At 38.3% G+C, this 27,188-nt stretch overlaps 1 protein-coding gene across 1 annotated transcript in view; it reads right to left on the bottom strand.

Annotated features, from left to right (window-relative positions):
* Positions 1 to 26,334, bottom strand: part of TNRC6C (trinucleotide repeat containing adaptor 6C) — a 238,841-nt gene extending 212,507 nt beyond the window's left edge. The window contains 2 exon segments of the mRNA XM_030534098.1: positions 455 to 554; positions 24,907 to 26,334. Coding sequence (XP_030389958.1) covers positions 455 to 517 — 63 coding nt within the window. The 5' untranslated portion in view covers positions 518 to 554; positions 24,907 to 26,334.
* Positions 26,335 to 27,188: the final 854 nt, after the last annotated feature.

Genomic DNA, 27,188 nt, shown 5'->3' with positions numbered 1-27,188 from the left:
GGCTCCTCCTGAACGTGTGCTTCTTAATGAAAGGGTATGGGCAGCCTAAAATAGGCTAATAAAAACCAAATATGTTATTTTCTAAACTTCTCAAGACATAAAAACCATTGGTGCTATTTGCAAGATGCTACATGAGTTAGATTTAATCAATTAACCGATAACATATATATGGCCATAATTTTCAGCCAACCACTTAAATGGATATTGAATGAAATCCATATATTTAGCAACTTTGTACACAAGGGAAAAAAAAAGTAGTAAAATGGCTGGAGGTGTGGGGGGGAGGGGAGGAACCAGGACATGAAAAACTTGAGAACTGATCTTGCAACTCTTACACAGTCAATGTGACTTCTCATTCAAACTAGCTGGAATTCCTATGAGTAAAGGCCACAGGACCAACTCCATACAAGTGTTTAAGTAACTGCATCTCTAAAATGCAAAAATGTAGACGAACCTTTTTCTGAGCACCTTCCTTCTTTTTCTTTTCTTCCTGCTTTTTCTTTTTCTTTTCTTCCATCAAATGTTCCTCTTCTTGAATTTCTTGTTCTTTCTCCCTATTAAAACAAGTGTTGGGAAAGCTTATGAATGAGGTCACATCTAACAAGACAAACAATATACATAATATTAACGCTACAAAGTACACCTCTTGGAAATAAGTATCCGAAAACAGTAGTCTCTAAAATTCCAACAAGTAGTATTCCAATAGAATTCTCAAGAAAAATTCCAAACCAAAATTCCAATGCCAAATAAAGAGAATGTCTACTTGCAAACTCCCACCAAAAGACAGTAACTTACAAAACTGGAATTTGTTAAGATTCTGACCAAACCTTTCCTCCCTAATAATTTGATTTATATTCAATTCTAAAACATAAACAGCTCTAAAACAACGACAAAAATTTAAGTATTATTGTTTGGCAAGTAAGGAGTAAGCCAGACAATTGCCTTGTAGTAATAATTTAAAAAAAATATCTAGGGTGTAGACATAGGAAACTTTTTAATACCACCCCACCACAGCCACTCAAAATTAGGCCCCACCACACTCACTCCATCCCCCCCTGCCTCTGTCGCTCACCCTCACTCACTTTTACTGTGCTGGGGCAGAGGATTAGGATGCAGGAGGGGGTGCGGGCTCTGGGCTGGGGACAAGGGGTTTGGAGTGTGGGACGGAGCTCCGGGCTGAGCCTGGGTCAGGGGGTTGAGGGGTGCAGGCTCCAGGAAGGAGTTTGGGTGCAGAACAGGGCTCTGGGCTAGGGTGCAGGAAGGGATACAGGGATCTAGCTCTGTGAGGGGGCTCAGGGTGGGGCAGAGGGTTGGGGTGCAGGGGGTACAGGGTGCTGGCTCCATGAGAGGTCTCAGGGCTGGGCGTTGGGGTGCAGGCTTCCACTGGGCAGTGCTTACCTCAGGTGGTGGCACAGCGGGACTAAGGCAGGCTCCCTGCCTGCCCCGACCTCACACCACTCTCGGAAGCGGCCATCACGCCCCTGCGCCCCCTCTGGGGGAGGGAGAGGTAAACATGGCTCCGCACCCTGCCCCTCTCTGCAGGCACTGCCACTGCAGCTCCACTGGCCGCAGTTTCCCATTCCCTGCCAATGGGAGTTCCGGCGATAGTGCTTGCAGGAAGGAGCAGCGCACGGAGATCCCTGCTCTCTCTCCTGCCCATGGGCTTCAGAAGTGTGATGGCCGCTTCTGGGAGTCATGTGGGGCCAGGTCAGGCAGGGAAACTACCTTAGCCCTGCTGCACCACCAGTCTTTTACCAGCCGGAGATCGCAATTGACTGTCGGAGGCTCCATGATCAACCAGTCAATCACAATCTACTGGCTGGTGACCCCTCATTGTGTTTTCCATTTATAACACTTATCAAGCACAGTCAAAGGAAGTTTGTCATTTAAATTAATTGTAATTCATTCCACAGAATATTCATGTGGATTGTATCATGCATGCATGGCGTTTGTTTACATGATCAATCCAAAATCAACTAAACTTAACTTCCTAATCCTAAGAAGTAGATGAAAAAATTCTGAATGAAACATTTTTTGCCATTGAAAAAAGAGGTGGTGTGAAAAACTACCTTTTCAATGGAACTTTCTGTCTTGAAAAATCAATACAAAATACGTAAAGCAGAATCTCCATTAATCTGAGTCCGAAGAAGCACATAATGACTCAACCACAGGGAGAGAGATGTAGTGCAGTGCACATAATTCCTCTGCTCTTCACAAACATTAATGAAGTTGTCCTCACAGCACCTGTGTGAGGTAGGGAACTACTGTCCCCATTTGACTAACAGGAAACAAACAGACCAAGTAAATGACTTGCTCGAAGTCAAAGAAGACGTCTGTGACAGAGACTGGTACTGAGGCTTCAATTCAGTAACATACTTAAAAAAAAGAAGTGCAACTGATTTCAAGGAACTACTCACATATTTGAAGTACTTTGCTGCATGGAAGCCTTAAACCAGATCTTCTAAGTTCCAGCTCAACGCATTAACCATTAAACAATCCTTTTTTAAAATTTATGTATTTGTATCAGAAAGAAAAGATAACCAAATCCAGGTCAGCGTCATGCTTACCTCTGACAGCCTTAGACATATTGCTCCAGGTCATCAAGAACATGGATCTATATGCACTGCCTCAGCTATCTAGTTTAACAGGGTTCCCATACCAGCATAATGCTCCACTCTTAAATTCATATAAACATTCAAAATGGTCTTAGGTTTTGTAAAGCTTTATTTTGACAATTTTATCCAGCATCCCTTTAATCTCAACTTTGAACTTCCAAGCCTACCTTTACGTGTTACTACCTCAAAGGAAAGTGTTAAAAAAAAAAAAAAGGTTAAATTAATACCATTCTAACCTGGTATAAAAATCTAAATCAACATTTCAAATCCTAAATTATATTTCAATAGTAATGGCTCATTTAAAGGACAGACATTATTCCATCCATGACAGCATTTCTACCATAAGCCAAAATGCAGGAGTGTGTGTGTTTTGTTTTATATTTTAAAAAAGGGAACACAATTTAAATTTATTATTTAAGATTCTTTTCTTATTTTGCTTTTAAGTGGGTTTCTTTTTGCCAAGTAAAGATCCTACAATGGCATTTTGAGAATGGTATCATGGACACGGAACATCCCATTCCACAGGAGCACTCCTTGTGCTGATGCCACTTCATTGGCTTTCTTGGGTTGACAAAAACAGCTGCTACTGTAGGATGAAGAGACGCTGGGGCTTGTCTACAGGAACATTCAGTATGCAGCAAGCTGGAACATGAATCTATCTTGCACTAGCTTGCCACAAACTAACTGTCCTTGTGGACCCAGATGACACATGAGCAGTTTGTCAATACACTTTGATTTAGACTTGTTTTGAACAGGACTAGATGAAAGTACATTAATTAACTCCTAATGTGAGGCAGTAGCGTTCACATGTGTAGACAAGCCCTCTCACATAAAAGCAAATATTCAATAGCTAGGAGAGAGACTATTTAAGCTGTAACGTGTCAGAATGGCTGAAGAGTTGGGATCCAGGCCTTGGTGCATGAATATGATGAAGGTGCTTCCTGCAGCTTCCATTGGTCGGGAACGGCGAATCAGGGCCCCTGGGAGTTGCAAGCAGCCGTACCTGTGGACACTCAGGTAAACAAAGCGTCTTGCAGCCCACTAAGGGCTTACCCTGAACAAACCGTGAACCAATTTTGGGAACCCCTGCCCTATACTGAGACCTTAGGGACTAGCAAAATGTAGTGTATTTCATATTTCCAAAATATTTATGCACACTAACATGCCAATTTTAGCTGATTTGTCCTAACTTTGCTGAGTGTCACTGTGTAGATAAGTCCTATGATCTAATCAGGAAGATAAGTTTACAGTACACTTCTAAATCCCATGAAAATAGAGATGCTAGAAATATTGAAATAAAGCTTTAACTGTGATGGCATATTGGTATCACTTAAAATTAAGAGATTACAGAAAACAGTTAAGATTTGGACACATAAAAAGGAAAAAAAATAACCGCATAATTAGTGCAACCCCCAAGAGCTCTTCATAATTATGATTTAATGTACACCTTGGGTATCATCCATTCTTTAAACAGAAAACTTTCAGAGTACTCAAAAGAAAAATTATTATTATTTTGGTATTTCTTTCTTTACTGAACGAACAACTATATAAAAAAATGTTTTTGTTTGTTAGAGTTAAAAATTTTTTTTATTCCCCACCTCAACTTTGGACACCAGTTTTGGTTTCAGAGAAGAGAAAATTAACTTCAGGTGGGGAATAAACCCAAAATGAAGAGATGATATATTTATCTTCTGAAATCTATTCTATAGTATTTGCATGAAAATAAAGCAAAATTTCATAAAAAAATTGATGAGGCATCAGTTCCACTGTAATAAAAACAGCAGCATGTGTTTAAATAACTTCAAGGATAACCACATTAAATCTTCTGAAATTATTCAATCACAAATTTAGAGAAACACCAATTTAAAAATCACACGTGTGATTTTTTGCTTATTACAAGCATTTGAGATTACTCTAACTTAAAAAAAAAAGATTAGTTCAAAAATCTTAGCCATTGCCACTGATGTAAACCAATAGTTAATTTTTCCTTTTGTTGGAGCCTTTTACACAGCAAAAAGATGAAGACAAAAATTGTTAAGAAAAGGAAATATAATTGCAAAACCACAAAAACCTGCAAAAGGAGTCAGAAATAGATGAAGTACATGAAACTACTTTTCAACCTTTGTTAATTGACTGGATTTCCAGTTTACAGTGTTCCTTTGTCATGAAAACATAGCAGGCAAGATTGATTGAATATTCCAAAGTATCATATGCTCCGTTTCAGAGATGGCAGGGCATTTTTGCAACTATTAAGAGGGCAAGGGTAGCACTGAGTAAGCCTGTGTAAATCTCTTATTGACATCTCAACACAGCTTCTTTGCCAAACAGTATGTATATTCAACTTAAAATACAAAATAAGGATTTGGCACCACTGAGCTAAATGGTAGAAAATGACCGTGGAGGAAGACAGAAGGCCTATATTTCTGCTCTGTCCATATAGAAAACTCCCCCCTCCCTAACTTTAGTGCATATTCTCCTTAGAAAAGACCTATGCATGGTTGCAGGTGGCTGAAACAAGGCTCAGGAACTCACCAGAACAGGATGTGTAGAGCATGCCGACACATGCAGCTGCTCTCCCAACCTTACACAGCATTCTAGAAATTAAGGTATTTCACATTTCCAAAAATACCATGAAATAAAATGAACAAAAAAACCTAGACAGACATTCTGCAGAAGCAGCTCCTGTCCTCCTTGTCTGGGCCTGACTCCCCACTCTGGGCACTGACATGGCATACACAGTTTTTCATGGCACACCACTCACTCAAATATGGCCCTACCCTTGCTCTGTCATCATGAGAGGGCCACCAAGACAAACCTGAGAAGTGCTGCAACCAAATGTGCCAGGTTGCAACATTCTGAGAGGGAAGCCGGGCCCTGCCTCATGGGACAGGAGCTGCTGCTGTGGATGAGTGCAGGTCAGGTTCAACTTTGCAATCCACCCCAGGCCTCCCACCCCACCTGCAGGCAGCATGCGACTCCTGCTCCAGGGCAACTAGAATAGGGGAGGAGTTCCTTGGACCAGTGGGGAGGCTGAAGTATTGGGACTCCATAAAGGAGGTTCAATGAAAGAGGGAGAATATATAAATGGGGATGGGGCACCCAGAGAGGAGTGCCTGGGTATATGGGGTGGGGTGGGGGATGGAGAGAGCTGGAGAAGAAAGCATTAGGGACTGGGAAGGTCCATGGTCTCTCATGGGGTTTGTGTCACTGAGTGAGGATGGAGAAGTAGATGTTATCTGGGCTGGGGCATAGTACTGGGATTTATATATAGTCATTTCAGGTATTATATTAAATGTAAATATAGAAAAAAATGGATAAAATTTTAAGATAAAATGAAACAAGAAATTCCCAAAAAACAAAATAAAAAAAAGTTAGACAAAAATTTCAAAAGGTCATATCCATTGCAGTAGCTATAGTGAGTCCAATGTCTGCAAGACAGCTACCTGGAGAGGTTTAGGTGATCTCTTTCTACCACACTTACACTGCATGCAGAAATTAAAAAATTACATAATTCTTACGCTGTTTTTAAAGGACTTTTCTAGTGCTTTGCAGAAAGATAAGGAAGTTGGAGATCATCTGTGCTGCTGATGGATTCTGAGGCTAAACAGTGCTGAGGCTATGATACACAAGTCCAGTTCTGCCTCCACTACTGCTAAGCATACAAAAAAACCCTGTTAGAACGAACTCAGATGTGACAGAAAATGTAGGTCTCCCAAAGATGGAACTTCCTGCAATTTTATGCCTTTGTTCCACCAATGTATATTTGGATACCAGTCTTGGTTAACAGTATTTGCTCCTTAGAAATTTTTTGTTTGTTTTGGGGTTTTTTGCCACTTGGTTTCCAGGCAGTGCCAGATCCATCATGGTTCATTCCATGAGTAAACAATCTCTAACTATTCCACTAAGCTTTCAAGCACACCATCAAGAAAGTTTGAGCCAACTGCTCTTTTAAGGAGACAGATTAAAACCAGTGCAAATTAAACTATTCATGTACATAGGCCAAACCGGACAGTCTCTACGCAAAAGAATAAATGGACACAAATCTGACACCAGGAATCATAAAATTCAAAAACCAGTGGGAGAACATTTCAACCTCTCTAACCACTCAGTGATAGACTTGATGGTGGCAATTTTGCAACAAAAAAAAAACTTCAAAAACAGACTCCAAAGAGAGACTGCTGAACTCAAATTAATATGCAAATTAGATACAATTAATTTAGGTTTAAACAGAGACAGGGAATGGTTGGGTCATTACACTAATTGAATCTATTCCCCTATGTTAAGTTCTCCTCACACTTTCTATGGGTCATCTCAATTATCACTTCAAAAGTTTTTTGTTCCCCCCACCCCCCTGCTGATGATAGCTCATCTCAATTGATTAGACTCTTCCTGTTGGTATGCGTACTTCCACCTTTTCATGTTCTCTGTATGTATAAATAGCTCCTCTCTGTGTGTTCCATTCTGTGCATCCGAAGAAGTGAGCTGTAGCTCACGAAAGCTCATGCTGAAATTAATTTGTTAGTCTCTAAGGTGCCACAAGTACTCCTGTTCTTTATTCTTAGGGAGTTTCTCCTCCCAGATTTTAACAGCTTCTGATATAATAAATAATGTCTTTACCAGACCACCACATGGATTAATTTAAACCTTATTTCTTTTTACTGAGGTTCACCATAGAAAGATCATTTTCAATTTGAGACATGGTGCAAATGTAAGAGAGCTTGGAGACACCGAATGCCACTGAAACCGCTCTTGCCGAAGTCTCTGACCTCTTCCTAGTTAAAGCTCAGAATCAGTACTCCACACTCATCCCCCCTGATCTGTCAGCTGCCTTCAACACACTAAGTCCTGCTATTCTTCTTGAAATCTTGTCTTCATGACTGTCTTCTCCTGGTTCTATTCCTTCTCTAATTGTTCCTTCAGTTTCCTTTGGAGGATCGTTCTCATCCATTCTTCAACTATCTGTGGAGATTCCATAGAGATCTGTCCTTGGTATCCATCTCTTTTTCCTCTACATCAGTGGTTCTCAACCCACGGCCCAATCAACACCCAGCTGCGGCAACATTCTCAGGGACATACAGGTAGCATATATATTGTGTGTATGCAACCCAAACACAGAGATGTGCATGTGCAGCCCACAATGGTAAATAGATATGGTGTAGAGCAGTGGTTCTCAACCTCTGGGCACTCTCATCCGCAAACCCAAGTTCACCTACTATCTCTATGCTCACAACTCTCAGATCTACCTCTGTACTCCACACTTGTCTTCTGTCCAAACTAAAATCTATGCTTGTCTTTCTGACATCTTCTTGTGTTTGTCTATCAGATCAAGCTACAAGCTATCCAGTACAATGGTTCCAAGAAGCAGGGCCACTCTTAGCAAAGAAGGAACTCTGAATGGCTAGATTCACAACTCCTTATATAAACTTACACAAAATGTATGAATTGCAAAAGGGTAAATGTAATCCCAACTGTCATTTCTTTCCAATTGATTCTGAATTCCACAGGCTGAGGGATGCACTAGTAGGGATCTGGAGAGGAAATCCTAATGGAGATATTTTAACTACTATTCACGATGCATTAAGAAAGTGTAGCTCTTTTGCCTGTTTTGTTCAATGATATAATCGTAGTCTTAATGATAATATGTGGGAAGTCACGGGACCCATGACTTCCACTGACCTCCATGACATTTTCTGCTCTGGGGCTGCAGCTCCCAGTCAGTCCCACCCTCACAGCGCCCATTCGCAGCGCGTGGACAGACAGACCCCCTGCATATGCCCAGCCACATCGGGACCCCAGGCATCTTCCCAGCTGCGGTGGGCAGCGGGGACTCCACACTGCTGGCCTGCCGCAGCTGCAGCTACCAGCTGCCCAGGGCAAGGGGACCCCACAGCATCCAAGCCCTAAGGACAGGGGGACCCTAGAGCTCCCATGCACCACATCAGAGGGGGAACTGGGAGCCACAGCAACAGTGGGTGCTGAAACCACCTACCTCTTTTGTCAGGGATATTTTTAGTGTAAATCAGGGACAGGTCATAGGCTGTTGTGAACTTTTATTTCCCGTGACCTGTCCCTGATTTTTACTAAAAATATCAGTGACAAAAACTTAGCCTTAACTATGATGTGATGAGCTCTTTCAAACGTTCTGAAAGAGTACATTATACAAAAGATCCGTATGTGATCTCCTGTCAAAGTGTATATTACCTCTAGTGGTTGATGAAATTATTGGACTTTCAGCATAACTTATGACAGAAAATTCCGATATCTTGAAAGAGAGGACTAGTTTTAATAGTCTATTAAAGTATATCTGGCAATTTAACTGTGTATCTCCCACCCCTCCTCTAACGTTCCCAACCCAACTGGTTTGCAATATTTATTTTTTCAACTTCAACAATTAATTTCAAAAACTGTTCAAGTACAGCACATCTCAAAACTAACCAGATATCAGCAAACATATTAACATGTCAATTACAATTATAAGAGGTACAAGTGCCACTCTTAATAAAAACCTGTTTATTTCATTTCTGAGATTAAAGTAGCCTCAAATTCAGTTAGAAAATATTTTAATGGAGCTCAATTTTCATAACTAATTTACATAATGACATCTGAGTATATACTTTAAATATGCTTAAAATTACATAACTAAATATTCATGTGGCTTTAGACAGCAGTTCTTGATTTCATTTCTAGGTACAACGTTAAGTAGTCTGTTAACAACATAACGAAATGAGAATATTTAAAAAAAAACACTGCACTGTTCATAAGATTATTTAAAGTTTTGATTATATTGCCACTGATAAAAACCAAGGCTTGTGTTATACATTTTTCTCCAAAGGCACTATTTGTTCTCCCTTTATTACACAGAAGCAAGTTAAAAGGTTGGTTTAAAAAAATATAAAAGCCCACTGCAAATAAAGCAAAATTTCTTAGTATGCATTTGTAGGGTTTTTTTTCATTTTATAGATAAATACAGTAGTGTATCATAGGTACTGTAACTAACTAGCAGAGAAAGAGTTTTACTTTACTATCACATTCTAATGGACCTGAAAGAAAATTTATTTAAACTCACAACCCAAAAAGCAAAATGGCTTTTCTAACTGCAGATCATCATATTGCTCAGGAGAGCTCTTCTACTGGAACAGCAGGAAGGGCAGCAAGACAGAAAACAAGGTAAATTGAGAGACCCAAGTCAAGAAGCATGGATATCATCTATCAGTATAATATGTGGCTCTATTAGTTCCTCCCACCCCCAAGCCCCCGTAAAAACATAGTTCAGTCTAAGTTTCTTATTTATACTGTTTTGAGAGTTCGGAAGTGAAAAAAAGAAAAATGTCTGTTTCCAGGTGACATCAGATATTCACAACTCATGTGACTTAGTTCTCTCATTACCTTCAGAATCAGCTTCACATTTGAAATCACTGTTTACATTTTTAATTGTAGTGAATTTGGTGAAGTTCTGTCTAGACAACTTGACACTGACCACATTAGGGGTAGTTTATGCTTAAACACAAACTCCAAGTCTAATGGTGTTGCTACGTAAGTTACAATGTATTCTGCTGTAGTTCTTACACTGGCCTTCTAATGAGTTTTGTCCTCATGCATTTTAAGATCCTGAGGGCTTGCCTACACAGGAAAGTTGACTATAACAGCTATTCCACAATGGCTCCCCACGTGGACACTCTCATTCTGAAGTAAGTGTGCTTTTTTCTGGTTTAATTTATTCTACCAGAAAAAAAGGATTATTATTCCAGAATAAGAGAGTTCATGTGGGAAGCTATTCCAAAATAGCTATTGTGCTTTAAATTCACTCCGTACCTTAACCTGGAAAAACTTCCCCATGTAGACAAACTAAATGGTGGTGGTGCTGAAGTAAATCCTATACATTACATATATGCTCCTAAGTAATTTTGCTTGCAACATGAAGCATATCAACATTCTTAAAAGGTTACGGTATTAGTTTAGTACAGTGGTTCTCAACCCATGGACCGCTTGCAGCCCCTACAGCTCATGTGACATCTTCAGGGCAACACAGATAGTACATCTATTGTGTGGTATATGACCTACATAACACCACTGTGGGTTGCACTTGCAGCTCTCTGTAAATAGGTTGAGAACCACTAGTTTAATAGATGCTGACACGCTGGCATTTCTACACCATCTTTCAGAGACCTCCGAGCATTTTATTAACATCTTCTAATAAAGGGCTTGTCTACATGTGAAAGTTAATCTGGAATAAAGCAAGTTGTGAATTTAAAATTGGTTAACTAGTCCTGATTAATTCCATGTGTGAACACTGATATTCCAGAATAAGAGTTCTTTACTCAAAATTAGCTTAATGCACTACGGCACTCTTGTTCTGAAATAAGAGCATCCACATATGGCATTAATTAGAAATCGTTAATCAGGAATAGCTATTCCAGAATAACCTCATGAAGACAAGCCCTTAAAAAAAAAAAAAGAAAGAAAGAAAAGAAAAGACGAAATCACACAACACACTCAAGTAGAAACAGGATATACAGAGATAAAACTTAATCCACTACTGAAATGCTACTGCATCAAGGGTCAAATAGAGCTGCAGTTTAAAAGATCACAGAAGCATTACAACAGTAGTTTAGAAAAGAGCATGAAAAATATGATGGTCAATTACAATATCCTATTCAAAGTACAGGGGAATATTTAGGCTGACCCAGGAGACTATGTTAATAATTTAATCTTACTCTGACAAGTAGTGCCAAGGATTTTTCATGATGAGAACCGAAAAGAATATTTGTTTTATGCATCTCATCTAACGGATAGTATCTCCAACAGCACAAAGTGTCCCCCTACTACAGGCATTTTGAAGTAAAGGATTTGGGCATGTGTGGAGAATCAACTATGATAACTTGAAATTGTAAGATGTCTGAGATGCTGCTATAAGATAAGAGTTCTTAAGTTGACTTGTACGATTGGGTATGTTATCAAAAAGACGACCAAAAAGAACATATACCACTGGATTCATGGACACACAGAACTCTGGACTTTTGAATAGAAGTTCCATCCAGCCTGCTCATATGGAAATCTGAGGGGGAGAGGGTTTGAATATGAACGATGGTCAGTCAGCTCTTGAGCATGTTGTGCAGTTAGACTGTGACCAAGTAGAAAAGCACTGCTGGGATTTCGTAAGATTAGGAATCCCTCTAAGATTTCAGCAACCATCTGCTTCGGTTATGTTCACTCTGGGTTAAATAAAGTTTTAGTGGCTTTTCAAATCCAGGAGTCCGAGGCACAGTCAGTCAATCAACGGAGTTTTGAAGAGAACTAAGAACTCAGGAACAGAGTTAGAAAAAGCAGCCAGGATAACCTTATATTTACAGGCAAATGTCCCAAGAATATTAGAAGGAAAAAAAGGCTGTACTACTGACCCAGAAATACTGGTGTGTTGAACAAGGTGTGTGCCAGGGAAGGGCAGGTGGTGAAACATATTAAAGAAAAATCTAATCATAAACATATTTTAAAAAGTTTTTCTGAAAACAAGAATCCGAGACTTTAAAAAAGAGCATTTATACAAATACAATAGATTACTATGTAATTAACAGGCATAGGATAGTGCCAGGAGGAGGCAAACATTAGAAACAAAGTTGTATTTTGTACTTGATGAAGAATACCTGGAGCATCTGAATTTATAACAAAAACTACTAATTATGTCAACACGGTATTGTTAGAACTAGCAAAATTGGAATATTTTTATTTCAATAGATAATATCAATGTTTATTTTTAACCATTTTTATCCATTTAAATGTTCACACCTATGAGAAATTACAGGGGTCAGATGATAATTATTTAACTTCATTAGATGTTAAGTTTCAAAAAGTTAAAGCTTTTTAACCATTAAAACAAAAATGATCAATATCACATATCAAAAGTAAAAATATCTTTAAATGAAACTTTAATAAATTCTCTGGCAGAGTTTTTCTCAATTTGACTATCTGTAAATCTCAATTATTATTGATGGACTTCATCCGTTTGTGCATGAAGAGTGAAATCAACATTTACCAACAAAAATGTAATCCTTCCAAACTTAAGTACTGTGCATCTTTGGGCACTTGCTTGGCAATAGCTCTCTAGTTTTTTCATCTTTACTTTTTAAAGTTAAAAACATAAAAGCCCTGCCATCTAGCAATGGTGTGTATTTGCCGTACCAGGAGACATGTCAGACCTGAGATGGAAACAGAACCAACTCTGTTCAATTAAAGAAGTTCAACTTCACTTTAGCCTTGCCATCAGACTGTAATACTCTAGAAGTTATTCTTGTTGTAAGTACCTTAGCAGAAATAAGCAAAGCAAATGAAATAGGTGGTGTCATAAACAGATAGTTAAGCGTTAATGTTTCTTTTACCTGTAAAGGGTTACAAGCAGAGAACCTGGACCACCTGACCAGAGGACCAATCAGAAGACAAGATAATTTCAAATCTCGGTGGAGGGAAGTCTTTGTTTTGTGTTGTTTGTTTGTCCGTTGTTCTCTCTGGGTTCTGAGAGTAACCAGACATACCTACAGGCTCTCTAATTTTCTATTCAAATAGTAAGTACCAGTATAAGGCGGTTTAGTCTTTGATTGTTTTCTTCATTTGCAAATGTGTATTTTGCTGGAATGATTTTAATGTGTATTTGTGCGGGGGGGGGGGAGGCTCCTCTCTAGTGTCTATAAGCTGAAAGACCCTGTAACATTTAGCATCTAAATTACAGTGACAACTTTTACTTTTTTTCCTCTCTTTTATTAAAAGTTTTTCTTTTTAAGACCTAATTGATTTTTTCCCCTTGTTGAGGCTCAAGGGAATTGAGCCTGTACTCACCAGGGAATTGGTGGGAGACAGAAGGGTGGGGGGAAGGTGGAATCCCTCTGTTTAAGATTCACGGAGCTTGAATCTGTATTACCTCTTGGGGAGGGGGAAAGAGGAGGGGGCAAGGTGCACTCCTCTCTTTTTAGATTCAAGGAGTTTGAATCACAGTGATCTTCCAGGGTAACCCAGGGAAGGAAAGCTTGGGAGAGGCAACGGTGGGGGAAAGGGTTTACTTTCCTTGTGTAAGATCCAGGGGGTCTGGGTCTTGGGGTCCTCTGAAAAGGTTTTGGAGGGAATAGAGTGTACCAGGCACTGCAAGTCCTGGTTGTTGGCAGCACTACAAAATCTAAGCTGATAATTAAGCTTAGGGGGATTCATGCTGGTACCCCATCTTTTGGACGCTAAGGTTCAGAGTGGGGGTTATACCATGACAGGTGGCCTGTTTAAAAACAGAAGTACGTGATATATGCCAATGTTTTAGATTTAAGCCTTACTTTCTTTAACCAAAATGCCTACAATAAAAAGGAAAAAATGTTGCTTTCCATTTTTGTAAATGTAACTGTTACAATGGGATACAAAATGCTTGATGTTTTGGGAAGATTTTGGAATACAATAAATCCTCATTTCCTCTTCCTCCCCACATTTAAACTTGCAACAACATACAACCATTCTTCAATGAATTAATTTTGTAAGTTTAGGTGCCTTTTTAAAAGTTTTTCAAATACTATTCTCGATAAATTGAATTCCATATTCACAGTGCATTTAACTAGTAGATGAAAAGAAAAATTTTGAGCAAGACGCCAGTGAGCTAATACAGAGTCAGAATAAAATGTCAGGGGTCCTGGGATTCTCAGCAGGGTGATAACATCAAATCTTTAAGCAAGAACACCTATAGGGACTACTGTAAATTGTGTTTTCAAATGTCCACTGGATATATCTGAAACCTTAAACTAAAGATGAAACAAGAGGGCAGATTACTGTCTAACTGTATCTTACTGACCTCTTTATGTGCACTAACTTTGTTTACTAAAACAAGCTGAAACTTTGTGCTCAAGATTTGTTTTGCTCATCTTGAAAAGAGAAGATCAAGAGCTCTGAAGCAATTGAAAGTTTGTTTCACTGAAATTTCTGCAAGCAGATCTGTATCCTCATGAAATGCTATTTTGACATTACTACAACAATAAGAAATATTTAGGACTGTCAAGCACTTTAAAAAATTTCTCGATTAATCGTGCGCTTAATCGTGCTGTTAAACAATAATAGAATACCATTTACTTAAATGTTTTTGGATGTATTCTACATTTTCAAAAATATTGATTTAAATTACAACACAGAATACAAAGTGTACAGGGCTCACTTTATATTTATTTTTATTCTAAATATGTGCATTGTAAAAAACAAAGGAAATAGTATTTTTCAATTCACCTCAGACAAGTACTGTAGTGCAATCTCTTTATCATGAAAGTTGAACTTACAAATGTGGAATTATGGACAAAAAATAACTGCATCCAAAAATAAAACAAACAATGTAAAACTTTAGAGCCTGCAAGTCCATTCAGTCCTACTTCAGCCAATTGCTCAGACAAACAAGTCTGGCCAGATGCTCTAAAGATTCATATGTCCCTTCATGCTTCAACCACCACTCCAGAGGACATACATCCATGTTAATGATGGGTTCTGCTTGATAATGATCCAAAGAAAAGCAGACCGACATGTTCATTTTCATCGTCTGACTCCGATGCCACCAGCAGAAGGTTGATTTTTTTTTTTTTGGTGGTTCGAGTTCTGTAGTTACTGCATTGGATTGCTGCTCTTTTAAGATTTCTGAAAGCATGCGCCACACCTCGTCCCTCTTAGATTTTGGATGGCACTTCAGATTCTTAAACTTTGGATTGAGTACTGTAGCTATTTTTAGAAATCTCACATTGGGATCTTCTTTGCGTTTTGTCAAATCTGCTGTGAAAGTGTTCTTAAAGCAAACATGTGTTGGGTCATCATCTGAGACTGCTATAACATGAAATATATAGCAAAATGTGGCTAAAACAAAACAGGTAACATACAATTCTCCCCCAAGGAGTTCAGTCACAGATATAATTAACACTTTTTTTTATTTAAATCAAGCATGGAAGCATGTCCTCTGGAATGGTGGCCGAAGCATGAAGGGGCATACGAATGTTTAGCATATCTTGCATGTTAACACCTTGCAACACCAGCTACAAACATGCACCTGTTCTCACTTTCAGGTGACATCGTAAATAAGAAGTGGGCAGCAGTATCTCCCATAAATATAAATAAACTTGTTTGTCTTACTGAGTGGCTGAACAAGAAGTAGGACTGAGTGGACTTGTAGGCTCTAAAGTTTTACATTGTTTTGTTTTTGAGTGCAGTTATGTAACAAAACACATTTGTAAATTATACTTTCACAATAAAGAGACTGCACTATGGGTACTCGTATGATGTGAATTGAAAAATATTTCTTATTTTTACAGTGCAAATATCTGTAATCAAAAATAATAAAGTGAGCACTGTACAGTTTGTAAAAGAAATCAATATATTTGGAAAATGTAGAAAAACATCCCAAAATATTTAATAAATTTCAGTTGATAGTCTATTGTTTAACAGTACAATTGTGATAAATTATTTAATCATGATTAACTTTAGTTAAATCACATGAATTAACTGTGATTAATTGACAGCTCTATTTTAAATTTAACAACAACACTATCAAACTATGCTAACAGTTTTATTTTCAATATTAAAACTTGTTCTTGTTTTTACAGATGACATAAACAAGCCAAAATGCTTTATTTGGGCTAGAACAATACATTTTGTAAGCATCTATGAATACAGCCAAAAGTCTGATAACTGAATAAACACAAAAGTCTGACAACAGACTCCAATATGCCAAGACTCATGGTAAGTGACTATCACAGAAGATAAATTAACAAATATTTGTGGACACTTGCATCTGAACCAGATTTGGGTCATTTTTGTCAAAAAGCTTGATTAGAAAGATATATGCATTACCATAAAACAGTAACAATTCTGCATCTGCCCAATTCCATCAAATCCCACAAAAAATCATGTTTTCCCTCAAACTATGATATTCATATGATACTGGTTCATTAATGGTAGGAATACTACTCCTTACATACGTCTACCCCGATATGCGACCTGATACGACACGAATTTGGATATAACGCATTAAACAGCACTCGGGGGGAGGGAGCTGCACACTCCGGCAGATTAAACAAGTTCGATATAACGCAGTTTCACCTATAACGCGGTATGATTTTTTGGCTCCCGAGGACAGCGTTATATGGGGATTGAGGTGTATTTATGACAACTACACTGAAATCAATAGTCTAACATCTAAATCAACAATATATGCATTCTGTCTTGTGACAAATGGTGTTAGAAAATATGAATTGGCAGTTAGATCAACACCATCTACACTGCTTCACAAATCCATGGCAGCTATGTTTTTCATATTAAAGTTACCAAAATGCAGGGGAAATCTACTTATTAAGTGCAGAATTACATTTTGCACAAACTACTTCTATATTGTGAAACCAAGTGGTGTTATTGTTAAAAACCTATCTGCCACTTATTTCCCTAATTACTCTGAGTCAGCACTGCTTATTGAACTAATGTCTTAAGGTTTTAGCACCATCAGCACTGCAAATAAAATAAGAATGAGTTGCCACATGCTCTCATATCAAACTTGACAGCTAAAATTCTATTCCAGATTTTCTATTTTTGGTAATGCACTAGGCAGAGGACACCATTTGATTTTTAAATGTCAGGTTAAGCCTACAGTGCTGGCAGTCCAAAGAATATTTAAACCTGAACAGAGTTTTATATGGTACACTAATTTTATTTATAAGGTTATTTTCCAGACCATACCTACAGTTTAACTGAAAAAAATGAGAACCAACTGCAAAGTCTGTAGACACAGTATAAAGCCGAATCTTTAAATACTAAGATTACTAATAGATGAATCTCAAATACCTAACACTCTAGTAAAATGATTCAACTTTTTAAATTAAGAAACTTATTAAATGAATATTGTATTTGTCATAAATCAACATCAGGACTACAGAAAGCTAAATTTACCGTTATTGTTTGAAGACTCCATTGTACTTGTGCTTAACAAATATATGGTAAACTAAATAGAGAAAAATATAACCGTAACAGAATAAAGAATTTTTTTAGAATGACAATTACCTCTGAATTATGACCTGTCATTAAACAGTGAAATATCAATCTTAAACTACATGTTAACTCAAAACAGACCAATTAAAGTATTCTTAAATTGAGTATTCTTGTTTTAATACAGTTTTCTTTCTTGTTTTGGTGAAGTTAAGTTAGATGGATCAAAATGAACTACTGTTTATGCCGAATTAAAAAAATAGTTGTAATTCTGATAAATTCGTGCAGACTGCCCAATGAAACAGGTATTCTCTAGTACAGTAAAAGCTGTTCTGTCTGGCATGTTGGGGAAATGCGGGGTGCCGGTAAGTGGAAAAAATGCTGGTTAACTAAACAGGAGGGAAGTTGGGTGCGGGATGGGGTCCAGGGCTAGGGTGTGGGCTCAGGGTGCCGTATACGGGGGGGCGCCCTGCAAGCGGCGACCTGTCCCAGCTGCTCCTTGGTGAAGGTACAGCAGACAGCTCTGCATGCTGCCCCTGCCCTGAGCACTGGCTTCGCAGATCCCATTGGCTGGGAACCACTGTGGGGGGCAGCGCCTTCAACATGAAGTGCCAACCAATAACAATTTGAACTAAAAACAGAGTTTAAGATTAACTTGTGTTTTTGTATATTAATGAACAACTACGTCCTTCAAATTCTATTCAATAAAGCTAAATAAGTAAACAAAAATTTCCTTCACAAACAGTAAATGAAAAAAGGCTCTCATCTGTCACTGGAAGTCCACATAAATACATACATTAGGAGACAGTAAGAACCCACAAAATGGAAGTAGCAAACAGAGTATACACAAACAAGAATAATGGCAGGAGGAAAGGGAATGAGAAAGAAAACAGCAGCCAGGAAAAAAATGAAGTTCCTTCTTCAGTAGATATCTACTGTACTAGTTATCTACTATTGACTATTTAAAGGTTATCTACTATTGACTATTTAAAGGTAAGGCCCATAGGCAGCAGCTTGATGGGAAGCCTAACACAGGTCCCATTAATCCCATGTTTAATATCAGCCTAGAGCTAGTAGTTGCCATATAACATTTTGAGCCCTGTAAATGTGTTTCTCTCTAGGGCTTATTTACCACAAAGTATGTCATATTTACTTAAAATATATTTTTCTCTGAAGAACTATATGCATCATTTTTCTCTCTAAAGATTCCGCTCTTTAGTCTGAACAAAGTTTAGCTTTAGAATAGATATAACATGTTTTTAAATACAAAGAAATTACATTTCCAAGTAAGGCCTAGTTTACACCTAAAACTTATGTCAACTAGCTATGTTATTAAGTGCTGTGAAATTCACACCCCTGACAGACACATACAAGCTGACATCAGCCCTGGTATACACACTGCTATGTCGACAGAAGAATTCTGTTGATCTAGCTACCCTCTCTCAAGCAGTGTCTACAGCAGCACAGCTGCAGTGACATAGCTGTTCCCTGTAGCGTAGACAAGCCCCAAGAGATTACCATGAATATTCTTTAAACATAAACTTGTAAAAATAAATTCCATTACATTTGTTGACAAACTAGAGAAAAATCTCACTTTGATTTAAATTTCTAACATGAACGCACATTTCATGACACAAGAACAGCAAGCTGCAGATAGCTGTACATTAAGAATGTATTCCACCTCCATAGATCTCAAAAGACAAACAATGGAGCTGTCTGCAAAACTAGACAATCTGGGCATCCAGCCATAAAACATCACTGCTCTAGCACAAATAACTGTTCTCACTCTCCTGAGCCCTCTATGACCATAAACCACAAAAGGAAAGAGCTCCAGAAAGCAGCCTTCACTACTACCTCCTCAAACTTTTAGTATTTCATAGGTCTGAATTACAACTATACACAGGACTTTAATTTTGTAAAATTATAGGTCCGACACATCCAGGGTCAAGTTTAATCAATACAAAATTTAATGCTTAGATTCTTGGAACTGTGAAGATTGTAAATATACAGCTAACTACTTCATACAGATCTTTCTATAGATATTAATAGTGTTATCCAGCATGTCTTCATAAAGGAATAAAGAAAGAAATGGCTTTTGATTTGAAAGAGGTAAGATTAAAATGTTAACTCAAAAGGAAGTAATTGCCAAATAAAACATTTTTAGAAAAAGTAAGCGTATCAAGAACATTTCTTGAAAAAAATAGAATATAATACTAATAAAAATTTGAATATTTTCTTGAAGTAAAAAGAATCTAAGCATGATAACTGATTTAATAGCAAAACTTAGTCTCCAACTACAATCAATAATTTAACCTAATTTTGACCAGCAGACTAGCACTAAAGCAATTTTTTTAAATGGCAGTTCACACAAAAGAAAATAACTTTTAATGCATGGTCACATTTGTAGTTGCTTTCTGAAAACTATAATGCAGATTAGTCATATTTTAAGTGTTACATGCAAAATATTTCTAAATATGCTTATATTAAGAGTCCAAACTCTAAAGCATGATTTTATGAAAATTAATCTGTCAGAAACAGACAAGATTTCAAAAACAAAACCATATATTGCTCTATAAGCACTACTTTTGACTTCTATTCCTCCATTCATTAAAATGGTCACTCTCTCTTTACGTGGTTACTTTTTACCACTAAATCAAAGAGGCCATCCAGAGTGTAAAATTCATTTAGTAATGCAATTTTATTTGAGACAACACACCTACAACACTGCACACAATTTTATACTGTCATTTCTAAAGCATCTCCCAATTCACTCTTTTAAATACCATTTATTCTCGCTGATATCTTCATAACGCAACAGAAAACCTCCAGCCCATTAATCACCAGAAGGCACCAGCTGATACAAAATTGGTTAGACTTTAGTATCACCAGGCATTAAAGAGGTTTCCTTATCATTAATCTCTAATACTAAGGGAACGACAAACTTCTACCTGCAACTTCCAAGTCAGGAGAAAACCGTTTGATGGTGTTACTGTGATCTTGTTATCTTAATTTTAATTATTAAAACTAATAGTAATTCTGTGCTGCACAGTTTGATTGTTCAATCTTTGGTCACACCAACGTCTTACTTGAAAAAAATCAATAAAAATTTTAAGTAGTATGCATGTCCACAATTAAACTAGCATAACTTGAAATTACTACATAAATAACTATAATAACAGACATTAACATATAAGAAATTAACTGTCCACTTTATCTGAATAAAAAAAGGTTTCGGTTTTCTTTTTTTGTTTTTTAACTTTAAGTCTGCAGTGTTCACACAGTCAGTACTACATAGACTTTATCTAACAATTCTTTCCAACTGAGAGCCTCCCTTTGCTGAAGTAAAAGACTGCTCCACCCCTGACCTCCTCCTTCAGCTTGTTTTGGAAAGGGGCCAGATGACAGCATTTGGAAACGGGCATATTTATCTTTGCAAGGACAGCTGTCTAGAGGAAAATAAACGTAATTTAAAGTATTATTCATTCCCACTGTCACCAGTCTAACTGATTTTTCATAACTAAAGACTGAAAGTAAAACATTTCCAGATCACTGTTTTAATATATAGATCTCATTAATGAAAAGGAGAGTCTATAATGTTAACAATAAACTGCAGATTGTTTTGAGTAACTCAAACATTGATATGTAAGCAGCTTATAGTGGTAGCTGTTTTCTCTAGAAAGACAGCAAGTAAGGAAACTAAGTCCTCTATATGAAAAACAAAGCTGTTCACAATTCTAAGTAACCAAGATTCTCAAAAAGTAGACTACCAAAGCTTGTGTAATTTCTAGATAGACTGCTTTCTGTAGACTGTTCTTTAAGTGAATTTTTCTTAACAAGTTCAATTTATATTTATCATCAAATTATATCAAGATTTAAATAATCTGTAGCTTGTGTTGAGAAAAGTTTTAGTCTCACTCTGATCTGATGCTTCACTTTGAGTTTCACACCTCATTAAACTACTAAGGTCCTGAGTATTTAGTCAACACAAAGAATCTTAAGATTGCGAGAGACTGTATTGTTATGCCCAATGATCATGCTTTTCTCAAACTTATTTGAAAAAATTCATCCTGACTACATGAAAAAAACTTAACATCTATCCTATCAATAATATTAAAAAAAATAAAAACAAAGCAGAAGTAAAAAAATTAGCTACTGTCCTTAAAATTTCAACATAAGGATCACAAACTTCACCAAAAGCGTACTTTAGCTGTTAGGGAGTAAGGAAAGACCCTCTAAGCAGGTTAGAGAGATCTCTACCTCTTCTTTCCCTCTTCCTAGCAACTGACAAGAGACTTAGTGAAAGAGAGTGATGTGCTCTGTGAATGGGAATGTGTACAGGAGACAGATTTGGAAAGGGGGCAAAGACATTCCAGAAAACTTGAAAAGGATGGAGCTTTAAATTAGCAAATTCTTTTTAAAGAGAGACCCCAATCAAGGTTCAATGACAGCACTCTGTCAGAAATTCCATCACTTTCCCTTCCCAGCTGGGAAACTTTGTTGAGACTAGGCTTCTCACCAGGACATTGCTTGTGAACTAGACTAGCTCTCCTCCCTGCTGTCCTTCACCTCTTCCTCTTGCTAGTAGGTTTAGTCTTCTGCCTAGTAGGTGTTTGGTACAACATCCAAGCTATTTTTCCAGATAACCTCCTAATCACAAAAGAATCTGTACAGCAAAAGATTGACAGACACCAAGCAAACACGGCAAAGGACCATCACTCATTTAACTCAAGAATAAAAGTTGGATTTTTTAAAAAAAATAGCTGTACCCTTGTACATTAGCAAACAATTAACATTCGTCAATACATGCTCTACTTATAGCTTGCTATCCTGCAAAGAACTGAAACATAATTGATATCAAACACCTGAAAAAGTTCTGAACAGAAGAGTCATTTTGCACTAACAAATTTGACCTATGACACTACTTACATCAGACTTAGTCTTCTTATTTGTCCAAAGAACAAGGACATCATACTCTCGGCCCACCCCAAACAGCCTCTGATGCATGATTTAATCTTGCTCTGGAGGGCCTGCCTTTAGGTCTCCATGCCCATTCATTCCTTGGCCAATACAATAGCGATTTTTGGGACGTAAGCACCTGTTCACCAGGAACTGATCTGAGACCACTCTCATTTCACAGATATTATTACCTCATCCACCTTGTCTGCCTAACAATGGTCAGATGATTTCAGAAGTTAACATGCTTCATTGAATTTAATGTGGTCACATGGGGTGAAAAACTTTTACCAGCCCCTTGAACCATCTAGGTTCCCTCAAGTTATCCAGTATTGAACTTACTTACCAGAGCCTTTTTTGGAAACCGGACTGTCTGAATTTAGAAGTTAAAAAACATGACTATAAAAATACTGATATCCAACAACAGAGTCTTCCACGTTTCACCAAAAAATAAAGTTAGGTAAAAATATCTAGCACCAGCCTGCTTAAACCCAAGTTACTATTAAGGAGAAGAATCAATTTGGAAAAGATTTTAAAAGGGACAGTAGTAGACATAAAATAATATTACTCAAAGATAAGTAAGTTTTAGACATTTGTCAGTACACCATTTTGAGATCATAGTTCACAATTCATGGATTAAAGTAGCTGGAGAGATGTTCAAATGGAAGCTTACTGGATTTAACAAGTCACAATAGATGTGAAGCAATTCAACTATTAGGCATGGGAAAAAACACTCAGGTAATTTCTTAGGTCGCATCCGTTACTATCTCACCTAACCCCCAATACATATTTCTGAGAGAAGCAAACAAAGGTTTTCTAAATCTACGTTTACCACCCCAGTGATGTCTTAAAACAATCAAATATAATGTACAACCACCACCAAAATCCAAAGGTCATCTCTCACTGAATCCAAATCAAGGAAACATTTAATGCTAGAAGGATTTTTAAAATCATTTGAATAATAGTATCCGACAACAACAGATGTTGTCTTGTTCATTATTCTTAGTATAACAATATTCATCTGATTTAAGATATAACACCAGACCACTAACAGCAGCAATTATTGGGTTTTAACTAGCTGAATTAGTCCAATAATGAAATTAAATTATTAGTCTGGATTCCATTGAATATAAAATCAAATTAGTTTAAGATACAGGAAACAATATTTCCTCAGTTAATTTATATGAAAAAATTGCCACGTTGTGCTCAAGAAACATACAAATCAAAGTTGGAAATTATATAAACTGAATATAGGCAGTCAAATATTTTCCAAGAAAAATACCTAAATTGATACAGAGAATAAAGCTAATGCTAGAATCAAATTAAAGTATGACTAACTAGATTATAATGGCCATTCTAAAGAAAATAAAATGCTGAAATTTTCAGCAACAATTAAAAATATATAACTTAAGAAAACAAAAAATTATATTATATTCATATATTCACTCATATTTCAGTGAGTCTCATAATTGGACCTTTTACTAATGTGCAATTACACAGTAAGGCGATTACCCTTTGACACAAACTTGCAAAATAAAACAAAGAAGATTCAAATACCTTTAATAAACTTCCACGTCTCTTGATTTCTAAGGTTAACAATTGAACATCCATCCCCCTTTGCAGTTAGCAACACGGTTTTTGTTCCTTACTAAACATGGCTTCATGAAAATATGAAAAATAATCTCTCTCATGTCTAGTATTCAGAGACTAAGTTACGGTGGTTACCAGAACTTAATTGTATAAAAAAATTCTAGGGATCTAAAGAGCTCTTGCCATGTAACTGAAGCTGACTATGAAGGATAATGTTCAAGTTTCACCTACTTGGTTATGATCAAAAGCAGCCCTGGTGACCTTGCTTTATAACAAGGCTAATTATTTTAAACTAATTTTCAAATGCTACACATCAACTCACATCCATTATCATTTATTAAAAGCAAACTCACAAGGTTCTTCCTGTAATCTGGAACATTTTTAACTGCTACATATGGGACTCCAACTAAAATCACGATAAGTTATATGTAAAATCAGATATATGTAAAAAAAAATCGTCATATAACAATACCAAGTTTTTATAAATGTCTATTTTTTAACAAATAGGAACTAGGGAAAAGTATTTTAATTTTAAAATCTCTTAAAATAACTATTGAAACAGTTTGCGTGGAAGTACATTAGAGTAATATTTGTTCCACCGGCTCCATAATAAAAGAAAAAGGAGAAGACTATTTGAAAATAAAATATAGATACAGTGACAAATCCAGCCCTGGACTCCAGGGGGGAAAAGGGTGGCATGCACTAACGAAATGACTTAACAGGTCTTTTCCACCTCCAACTTCTACCGTTTCCATATTAATATAAAACGATCGCCCCTTACCTTTTCTTTTCCTTCAGGGGCTCTTTGGCAGCTTTCGACTCAGTCTTTCTATAATGAAACAAGTGAGTATTTCGTCTGGCGTGTGGTCTCTCTGACGTGCTTCTTATTTTAATGCTTTTTTTAAAAAAATACCCGTAATTTCACGAATCTGAACAGGAAAAAAAAAATCTCACACGGCCAGAAAAAAGATTCAGTTCCCTCCCGCCCTGAACTAAACAAAAACAAAAAGCAACTCCCCCCACAACCTGCCACAGAAGAGAAGAAAAACAAGTCAACAAGAAAACAGTATCCAAGCAGAAGAGCAAAGAGCTTCAGTGTTATCCAGCTCAAGTGCAGGAGAAACAAGTTCAATTCCAAAACAAGCTTTTGATTTCCAGTGGAGAAAGAAAGGGGAAAAAACGTCCCTAGCTAGACTTTTGCACACGAATTTTGTTTTAAATACACATTTGCTTTCGAGTTGCAGCAAAAACCCAAGGAATTCAGGATCTAGAGTGGATCGGGGAGAGTTTATTTCTTGTTTGTGTTGATGGATTCTCAGTCCACATGGAGGAGCATCTGAGGCTTCAAAAAGTGCAAATTAAAAGGAGAAAGTGGATCCCTCAAACGGGTTCAAAGAGGGCTCCCCCTCCAAAATACGGAGCCACAGGGGGATCCAACAGAGAGTCTCATATGGGGATCCAGGCAGGAGGAGGATCCAATGAAGTCTCTCTCACCCGGAGAAGGACGGGGGGAGGATCCAGCAGTCACTCACAGGGGGAGGACCCAGCAGTCTCTCTTATGGGGGATCCAAGCAGAAGGATCTCTCACGGGGGGACCCAATGGGGAGAGGGGAATCCAGCAGAGCGTCTCTCGCGGAGGATCCTGTGGCAGGAATGGGACGAGGGGAGATCCAGCGGGGTGTCTCCGTCTCCTCCAGAGGGATCCAGCAGCGTCTCTCAGGACCAGACTGGAAGCTGCCGCAGCGGAGCCTCTCACTGAGGGGGAGGGGGGGGATCCAGGAGTCTTGCGCCCCAGGGGGAGGCAGGAGGCTGAGGCAGCAACGTTTCCTCAGGGGGCTGCAGCAGCAGCGTCTCAGGCAAAGTCCCTCTGTGGCGGGGAGACTGGGGCTGCAGCGTCTCGCGCTCTCTCTCTCTAGCAGGCAGGCGGTGCCGGGCCCCCGCTCCTCCTCGCTGCTGCTGCTGCCGCCACCGCCGCCGCCACCACCGTCCTCAGGAGCAGAGCTGCTGCCACCGCGGCCATTTTGTTGCTAACTGACAAGAACCCCGCCAGGCAGCGCGAGACCAGAGGGAGGCCCGCTACTCGATTTTCCTCTTCCCCCCCCCACTGACCTCAAACAGGAAGCCTCAGCGCCCCCCTCCGATCACGTGATGGGGGGAGAAACTGCGGCATGCAAATGAGTTGTGTGGCAAAGCCAATGAGCGCCGCGGCTCAGCGGCAGGTTTTACCCCCCCTTCCCGCGCGCTCCTGAGACCCGAGGACGCGCGAGCTGCCCTAGTCCTCCCCCCCCGCAAGGTTCTGTTCGCTCCGTCCATTTTGGCTAGAGCAGCCTTGTGTGTCACCTAACTGCGCAGGAAGGCACTCGGCTCCCACCTGCTGCCCGCGCACCAGGGCACCTTGTGCACCCTCTCGCATTGCACGTGCAAAATGCATGCGTGCCGCTGGTATATGCACAACTCGTTCGCAGCACTGCCTTTTTGTGCGAGTTTAAAATGTAACACCGACAAATAACATCACCAGCTAAACACAACGCAGCAGCGCAACCCGCATTGCAAAAACATCTGCACTGTTCCCAAGGCTAACCGCGCCGATGCAAAACGTCACTTTAAAAATGCATGAGCGCCACCTTTAAGTGAAGAAGCAATGCAAAAATTGCCAAGACTGATGCTAAATACCCTCACTGCAAAATACATCAGTACAGTTGGCACAAATGCAACATACAATACCAAATACCAACGCAGAACGTAGCGATGCACAATGCTCAAAAGAAAACTATGCCAACATCCAACGTAATTCACAAATGACAACGCAAATGTACCAGGGCCAATGCATATTTTAAATCTAGGGCCAATTTTTGTTTTGCATTTTCTGTAACAGGAAAAAGTCAGAGAGCACTTAAGTCCTTACAGTATATGGACCTGATTGTGCGTTACAAAGGCAAAGCTTGTATAGATTTAATGGCAGTTTTGACTGAGAAAATACTGCAGAGTCAGGCACAATTTGCAAGGATTGCCAGGTACATAATTTTAATACAAATAGGGCTAATTTTTTAAAAGACGTTCTCC

Source organism: Gopherus evgoodei, chromosome 15 (assembly GCF_007399415.2).
Source record: "Gopherus evgoodei ecotype Sinaloan lineage chromosome 15, rGopEvg1_v1.p, whole genome shotgun sequence".
In the NCBI taxonomy this organism is placed as follows: domain Eukaryota; kingdom Metazoa; phylum Chordata; order Testudines; family Testudinidae; genus Gopherus; species Gopherus evgoodei.
Note: the sequence above shows the minus strand (reverse complement) of the source record. Positions and strands in the feature narration are given on the sequence as shown.